We start from the raw sequence: 8,305 nt of genomic DNA, 5'->3' as shown, positions 1-8,305 counted from the left end.
ACCTCCATTTCCCATTGTGAAATACAAGCTGGCTTTGTTGGACAGTTGAGATATGAGATGTTCCCTATTAATACACATATCTACGTGCCAAACCCTGCACACAAAAGCTAAAGAATGTGGCATGGGGGAGGAGGTAAGATACATGATAGCAGTGTGGTCTTGGATTCCCCTCTCTTTATTCAGGTCCTAGAAAAGATCATTAATTCCCTATGCTGGGAAGTTAAGTAGGATAAGAATGAGATACTACATTTTGTTTTCCAAAGCCGAGGATAAACTTGTGGCTTCATGTATGCCAAACAAAGTGCTCTACCACTGTGCTACCCCCAACATGTCTTTGAGAAAGGCAATGTATGCCATTATGAAGCTATACTAGCACATCCTTATATATAGAAGTGCATTTGGATGTATAAGCCTATGTTCTGTGAACCCACAAATGTGTGTTTGTACGTGTCAAAATGTGTTTGCAATGTACTCATACTTTAATATGAGATCTATACGTGTAGATTAAGCTCATCTTCCATCTCTAATACTTACATCAGCTGCCTTCTTTTCTGCTAGCTCTAGCTTCTCCTGGGCATCCTTCAAAGCTTCAGAGTACTTGTCCAGCTCATCCTCTGTCCCTTTGAGCTTCTTCTGCATGGCTGCTAGTTCATCTTCCAGCTATAGAGACCCAGAAAGTCATACATAGAGATATATGTACATACATATATACATACAACCCTGCAGAGTGGGATTCTAATAGACTCCTGAGCCCAGCCTCCAGGCTACCATTCCCAGAGACTTGCTTTCTGACTACTTTCAGCCCATTGCTCCAGAAGTTATACTGTGGTTTTTTTTGTTTTTTTTTTTTTTGTGGGTCGTGGGGCTTGAACTCTGGGCCTGGGTGCTGTCCCTCAGCTCTTCAGCTCAAGACGAGCGCTCTACCACTTGAGCTACAGCGCCACTTCTGGTTTTCTGGTGGTTTATTGGAGATAGGAGTCTCATGGTCTTTCCTGCCCGGGCTGGCTTTGAACCGCGATCCTCAGATCTCAGCCTCCTGAGTAGCTAGGATTACAGGCGTGAGCCACCAGCGCCCGGCGTTATACTGTGTTTGACCTATGACCTTGTAATCTCTAGTCCTAATATGACCAAACTATCTAAAGTTTGTATCCAAAACCCACTGATGGTAAATATTAAAGGATAAAGATGCCTATGGTGCTATTTAAAAGAGAGAGTGTATGATAAACTCTTACCTTTCCCTCTAGAAGTAGGAAGTTCTTCTAAAACCTGGTTCACTTCTATTAAATCCAGTAGACATGCTGTGGTGCAGAAGGGGACACTGACTGTCCCAAGGTTATATAGTCCTTGATCTAGATACCCTTGATGTTCTCTGCCTTCATTGAGTCTGGGGAGTCCCTCCCACCCAGAGAAGGAGCTGATACCAGAAATCACTTTTTTCATCTTTTAAAATCTCCTGAGAAATACCAATGCCAATGCCTACCTGTTTGCTTCTTTCTTCTGCCTGCTTCTGCTCAGCTTCAGCTTGCTCTGCCCGATCAAGAGCATTCTCCTTATCCAACTTCAGCATCTGCATCTTTTTCTTGATTGCCTCCATCATGAGCAGTGGCTTGTTGGACTTACCTGAGAACACTGGAGAACTGGAGAGGAGGGCACAAAGGAGGGGCTGCTGCCCAAGTTCCCCAGGCTTGAGCCTTTATCTGTGCCCACTGCTCCACCTCTTATTCCTAATATGGACTTTCTAGCTCTCTCCATCCCATCCTTGTCCTCCTGAGGCAACACAGGGTGAGACACATTGATGGACTGACATCATCAGAAAGAAAAAAATGAGGAACAGCTGAGGCTGATTTTAGACAATGGAAAGTGGGGGATGGGGAGAGTCTCTCCCTGACCCTGAAACTTTCCACTCATTCTGGGAAGCTTATGGGTGTTTAAAAAGTGCTGAGACAGGGAAGTGGAGAATATTGAAATAGAGAAGGGGACTTTGGCAACTCTAGTTTTCATACAGAGGGTCCTAGTTGCTCTTTAACTCTCTCCTCACACTTCCTGGACTTTGTTGGATGCTGATGAAACTCCATTGGGCAAATTTAATATTTTGATTTCTGCTATTCAGGGAGCTTGGGCAACAGTAAGGGGGAAGGTCAATCATGATCCTTAACAATTCCCCCAGATCCATAGATCAAATTGCCATGCTATTTTAGGAGTCTCTAATTGGCAGGGAGACATCGTTCCTCCCCGCAAGAGCCATGAGAGTAGAATGAGAGGGTAAGCCTGGTATCTAGAAGACTATCCCAGAGCTTCAAGTAGCTTAAGAGGAGAAACAGGGGAGGGTCAAAATAATCCAGAAAAGATCATAGCCTCTGTTTTAAAATAGCTGTAGCTATCTTAAAATAGAGCATTTGGACCCACACATATGAAGGTCTGCATTGCTCTCTACTCTTCTTTTTACCCTCTCCTGAAGGAAAAAAACTACCAACCCAGCCCCAAATCCACCATATCATGCTAATCATAAACATCATCACTGACTCTGTTCTCGACAGTTAATTGCCAGGCCATATCTTTTTTTCCACTTGAAGCCTTGTTATTGACAGGTGGCAATTGATCCCTGTATACTAGTGCCATATACCCAAGAATGTGCCAAGAGAGAAGTGGGCACTGTTCAAGGTGACCAGAGATATCAGGGAAGAATTTAAATGGCTCTAGTTAGTCATAATATCAAAGATAGTGTTAATGTTAAACTTCAGCAATGTGTGAACTGAGACAACCATCAGGGCAGAGTTCAAAGCCACTTATGATAGCTTCCAGTCAGAACAATAGTGGTAAACTAGGCAGCTAGACCATTGGTTAACTCTTTCTTTTTGTCAGTCGTAGGACTTGAATTCTGGGCCTGGGTGCTGTCCCTGCGCTCTTCAGTTCAAGGCAAGCACTCTACCACTTGAGCCACAGTGCCACTTCTGGTTTTCTAGTGGTTTATTGGAGATAAGAGTCTCACGGATGTTCCTGCCCGGGCTGGCTTTGAACCGTGATCCTCAGATCTCAGCCTCCTGAGTAGCTAGGATTACAGGCGTGAGCCACCGGCACCTGGCTGGTTAACTCTTGAAAGTAAATAGTGTTGGACTGATAGCTCATGCCTGTAATCCTAGCTACTCAGGAGGCTAAGATCTGAGGATTGTGATTTAAAGTCAGCCTGGGCAGGAAAGTCTGTGAGACTCTTATCTCCAATTAACCACCAGAAAACCAGAAGTGGAGCTGTAGTTCAAAGTAGTAGAGCAGAGCCGGGCGCTGGTGGCTCACGCCTGTAATCCTAGCTACTCAGGAGGCTGAGATCTGAGGATCGCGGTTCAAAGCCAGCCCGGGCAAGACAGACCGTGAGACTCTTATCTCCAATAAAACACCAGAAAACCGGAAGTGGTGCTGTAGCTCAAGTGGTAGAGCGCTCGCCTTGAGCTGAAGAGCTGAGGGACAACGCCCAGGCCCAGAGTTCAAGCCCCACGACCGACAAAAAAAAAAAAAAAAAAAAAAAAGTAGTAGAGCAGAAAAGCTCAGGGACAGCACCCAGGCCCTGAGTTCAAGTCCCATGACTAGCCACTAAGGAGGTGGAGACATGGACAAGTCTGCAAGACTCCAATTCCAGTTAGCCAGCAAAATGCTGGATTGGAAGCATGGGTCAAATGCTAGAATGCCAGCTATGATCAGGAAAGCTGAGCAAGAGTATAAGCCTTGAGTTCAAACCTGGTACCATTTCTCTCTCTGGGTGTTTGTCTCTCTCTCTCATTCTCTCTCTCTCTCTGACTCACTCTCTCTTTGCCTAGTCTCTCTGTCTCTCTGTTTCTGTCTGTCTGTCTGTCTGTCTCTCTCTCTCTCTCTCTCTCTCTCACACACACACACACACACACACACACAAGAACAAAGAATAAAAAAAAATAGAAGAACCAAATATCCTTACTTTGGAGACTAGCCATGGACAAGGACTAGGAAACAAGATATGGTACAAGGGAAAGGGAACAGTGGATGATGGAGAGGCAGAGACAAGTGAAAGGGAAGAGAATACCAAGACAAGAAGATAAAGAGAAGCTGGGTACTCATGCCTGTAATCCTAGCTCAGAGGCTGAGATCTGAAGATCACAGTTCAAAACCAGCCAATTAACCACCAGAAAATTGGAAGTGGCATTGTAGCTCAAGTGGTAGAATGTTTGTCTTGAGTTGAAGAACTGAGGGACAATGCTGAGGCCCAGAGTTCACGACAATAAAATAAAGAAAAAAAAAAGAAAGAAAAGAAATATATTCTTTCTAGTCTATGAAAGCAAGATTAGAAAATATTTCATCCCCAACTTCAAACTCTCTCCCATTTTCACACTAGCCCTCCAGGTTAAGATTGAAACCTATATAGGTTGCTGCTTCTGATTTATCAGCAGAGTGCTGGAGAAAATAAAGTTTTAGTAAAAAAGACAGATAGGGCTGGGCACCAGTGGCTCACACCTGTAATCCTAGCTACTCAGGAGGCTGAGATCTGAGGATCACTGTTCAAAGTCAGCTGGGGCATGAAAGGCCATGAGACTCTTCTCTCCAATAAACCACTAGAAAACCAAAGTGGCGCTGTGGCTCAAGCGGTAGAGTGCTGGCCTTGAGCTGAAGAGCACAGGGAGAGCGCCCAAACCCAGAGTTCAAGCCCCATGACCAGAAAAAAAAAAAAAAAAAGGACAGATAGGAGCCCCAAAGCGCCAGAGGTTGAATCACCCACAGCTGTAAGAATATGTTTGACATTTAGTTGGTTCTTAATTAAACAACCCAATATCAAACATATCACACAGAAGCAGGCAGGCAAGCTTTGGTGGTTATTTGTCTCCCTTCTCACTGCAAAGAAAGGTCAGGATAAAGAAGGCTCATCAAGGCCCAATCATGCATAGCTAAAGAGCAGTCTTCTTGAAAGGCACTGACTTCTGTTCTTCCCTAAGCAGCCAGCTCTTGTTTGACTTTGATGCCATTCCTGCCATAACTTCTCTCACACCAGTGCCTGGACTCCGCTGGGTCACGCTGTCCTAAAGTATAAAGATTACCAGGCAGGGGCTTCACATCCGGCACCTATCATCATTCCCCAGAGCTCCCACACAAAACTTTTCCCCCTTCTGTCACGATCTCAGCACCCAGAAGATTAGCATTGTTGGCAGGTCCTCATCAGCTTTACCACCTGCTCTCTTCCAGCTGCCCTGAGGCTTTCTGGGTGATGCTGGTAGAGACTTGTGTATCCTGCTGTACTTTTCTAATAGGACTTATAACCTTGCCAGATTCCCCTGCCGCCCCCAAGATTGCTGAGTCCTCTCCATGGACTCCACCCTGGACACACTCTTTCATGCTACAGATAAAAATGCTAGGCTGCTTCATTCCATCATCTTGTTCCTTCTCACCTTCTCATGTCCTCCAGGCCTCCTCCTCAAGGTCACCCTTGGCTGTCCAGTAAAAAGTAGTAAGCTGTCTCAATGGCAAGCTGTATCCTGGGGTCCAGAAGACTTATGGCTTCTGTTGCCTGGCAAAATTGAAACTAAGGCTTTAGACTGAGAATTAGAGAGGGAAACCTCTCTGGAAGCAATTTGCAGTCTTTAGGACTCTCCTCTTCAGTCTTTAGGACGCTCCTCTTTGTATTCACAAGTGAAAAAGACAATGCCATTCTACTCTCAGGCTAGTTCTCCAAGGGTCTTCCCTCACAGAGATCCAGCCGGGTTTCCTTCTTTTCTTTTGGGGAGAATCAGGTCTGTTGGATATCATGTGGTAGGCAGATGCTTCATTCTGCTGTGACAGAAAGGAGTCCAAGTTATAGCTGCACTGGGGACTAGGGGTTTGGATGGAAGTGCAGGGGTGGAAGGACGCTGCATCAGGCTCCAGGCATGTTCCATATGTCCTTGTTCCCATTAATTCTGACATCCCACCCCCCAAACATAAATTCCATGGTGACCTTGAATCCAGATCAATAGCTTGTCACAAGCTCCAGTCAATTCCTATTACATGGCTCTTGCCTTCCAGGGGAAAACTAACAAATGGGCATTCAGGCCCCAAGGTAGGTACTTGTGGTATTGTCTTCTGTTTGCTCATTTCTGACTCCCAATGTGTGTGTGTGTGTGTGTGTGTGTGTAATATTTACTTTCTCATAATTTCTTCTTTTCTTTAACACTAACTTCTCCCCCAACCCTCTGCAAATACTAGCTCCCTTCTCTTAGAACATGCCCACATTGAAGAATCAGAGGTTGGAAGAAGAAAGGCTGGAAAGGGGCTAGCAAGAATTCAATGGAGAGGCTGGAAGGTGGCTCAGTGGTAGAGTGCTTGCCTGGCATGCATGAGGCCCTGGGTTTAATTCCTCTGCACCACATAAGCAGAAAAAGCCAGAAGTGGCGCTATGGCTCAAGTGGTAGAGTGTTAGCCTTGAGCTGAAGAACTGAGGGACAGCAACCAGAGTCTGGGCCCCACGACCAACCAAAAATAAAGAAAGAAAGAAAGAAAGAAGAAATTCAAAGGACTTTAGTGTTTGAGGCGCTAGGGGAACAGAGACATAATGGGAATATTGTTGTGGCAAGACACAACTCTCTTATAAAGAGACTTTGGACGCATAACTAGGCAGAAACATCACATGGCCTCTGATGGCTTCTTGTGTGCCATCCCAAATAGGACAAACCCTGCTTAGTCACGAGATCTAGGTAAGGCATCAGGAACAGAGGCAAGAGGGGCTGGATGGGTACAATGGAGTGATGTGATGAAAGCAGACAGAATAGGCAGAGAGGATCAGGAATGATGGTCTCTGTAGGGGGCCAACCTGTCAATATTAGAGCTAGTCTGGCACTGACAAGCCCTGCGGTAAGAGGCCAATGTCAAGGATCAAGGCAGAAAAGATGGGCATTCTGTGAGCCCAAACGAACAGAGGCAAGATGAGAAATGGAAGTGTTTAGTGAGAGATGTGGTAGAGTGTAGGGGGCATGTAGGCAATGGAGTGGGAAAAAAATTGGGAAAAACGATCATAGGGGCAGAAACATCCTTATGGGGACCACTTATTAGACATTATGTGTAACTCTCTGCTAAGCATTTCATTATTTTTTTCAGTACTTGTGTTTGAACTCAGGACCTTACTCTTGCTAAGTTGCTTTATATAATTACCATAACAACTCAATAAAGTAGGTATTGTCTCCATTTTATACATAAAGAACTGTAACCCAGAAATTTAAAATAATTGCACAAAGCCATACAGCCAATAAATGAGGATTGAAGCCCACATTTATCCAGTGTTGTTGCCTATTCTCCTAACTCCAGGTACCTGTAAATGAGCAGCAGAAGACAGCCTAGGAGACAGATACGAGGGTAGAAGAAAGAAGTAAAGGTAAGATGGGAAATAGAACAGGAGAAATCTCAGATTTGTGGTCAAATCTAGGCCACATGTTTTTGGTTTTGTTTCCTATAGAACTCACATGAAGCCTGGTGCTGGTGGCTCATGCCTGTAATCTTAGCTAGTCAGGAGGCTGAGATTTGAGGATCACTGTTCAAAGCCAGCTTGGGCAGAAAAGTCTGAGACGCTTATCTCCAATTAACCACCAGAAATCCAGAAGTGTCACTGTGGCTTAAGTGGTAGAACATTAGTCTTGAGCTGAAAAGCTGAGGGACAGTGCCCAGGCCCAGAATTCAAGCCCCATGACCGACAAAAAAAATAAAAAAATAAAAAAATAAAAATAAAAACAAAAAGACCCACTTATCTTTTTATTTCTTATTTATTTTATTTTATTTTTTGTTGTTGTTGATCCTGATACTTGAATTCTGGGCCTGGGTGCTGTCCCTGAGTTCTCCTATTGCTTACAGCTAGCACTCTACCACTTGAGCCATGGTACCACTTCAGGCTTTTACTGTGGTTTAATTGGAGATGAGTCTCAGATACTTTCCTCCCCAGACTTGCTTCAAACCACGATCCTCAGATCTCAGCCTCCTGAGTAGCAAGGATTATAGACCTGAGCCAACCGTGCATGGCGATACCTGTCATTTCTTTGTTTTTGTTTTTTTTTTGGGTTCGGTCGTGGGGCCTGAACTCTGGGCCTGGGCGCTGTCCCTCAGCTCTTCAGCTCAAGGCTAGCCCTCTACCACTTGAGCCACAGCTCCACTTCCAGCTTTTTTCTTTCTGCTTATGTGGTGCTGAGGAATCAAACCCAGGGCCTCAGGCATGCAAGGCAAGCGCTCTACCACTGAGCCACCTTCCCAGCCCCGATACCTGTCATTTCTATTCAACCGTGCATGGCGATACCTGTCATTTCTATTCAAGGCCTGCCTCCCCAACCAGCCT

The 8,305-nt window shown here is 45.1% G+C and overlaps 1 protein-coding gene across 1 annotated transcript; it reads right to left on the bottom strand.

Moving 5' to 3' along the window:
• Positions 1-510: 510 nt before the first annotated feature.
• LOC138809127 (tropomyosin alpha-3 chain-like) lies at positions 511-1,614 on the bottom strand. Its single transcript, XM_069995552.1, has 2 exons — positions 1,481-1,614; positions 511-660 (listed from the first exon to the last, which is right to left on the bottom strand). The coding sequence occupies exons 1-2, from the start codon at positions 1,595-1,597 to the stop codon at positions 511-513; spliced, it is 267 nt and encodes an 88-aa protein (XP_069851653.1). The 5' UTR covers positions 1,598-1,614.
• Between the last annotated feature and the right edge of the window lie 6,691 nt (positions 1,615-8,305).

This window comes from Dipodomys merriami, unplaced genomic scaffold, assembly GCF_024711535.1.
Source record: "Dipodomys merriami isolate MVZ:Mamm:240054 unplaced genomic scaffold, mDipMer1.0.p SCAF_485, whole genome shotgun sequence".
Classification (NCBI taxonomy): domain Eukaryota; kingdom Metazoa; phylum Chordata; class Mammalia; order Rodentia; family Heteromyidae; genus Dipodomys; species Dipodomys merriami.
The sequence above is the reverse complement of the archived record's forward strand: the minus strand, read 5'-3'. Positions and strand labels throughout refer to the sequence as shown.

Coding starts and splice junctions, on each gene's coding strand:
- LOC138809127 (XM_069995552.1), bottom strand. CDS start 1,597: ATGATGGAGGCAATCAAGAAAAAGATGCAGATGCTGAAGTTGGATAAG. Junction 661..1,480: donor CAGAAGAAAGAAGCAAACAG/GTAGGCATTGGC, acceptor GGGTCTCTATAG/CTGGAAGATGAACTAGCAGC.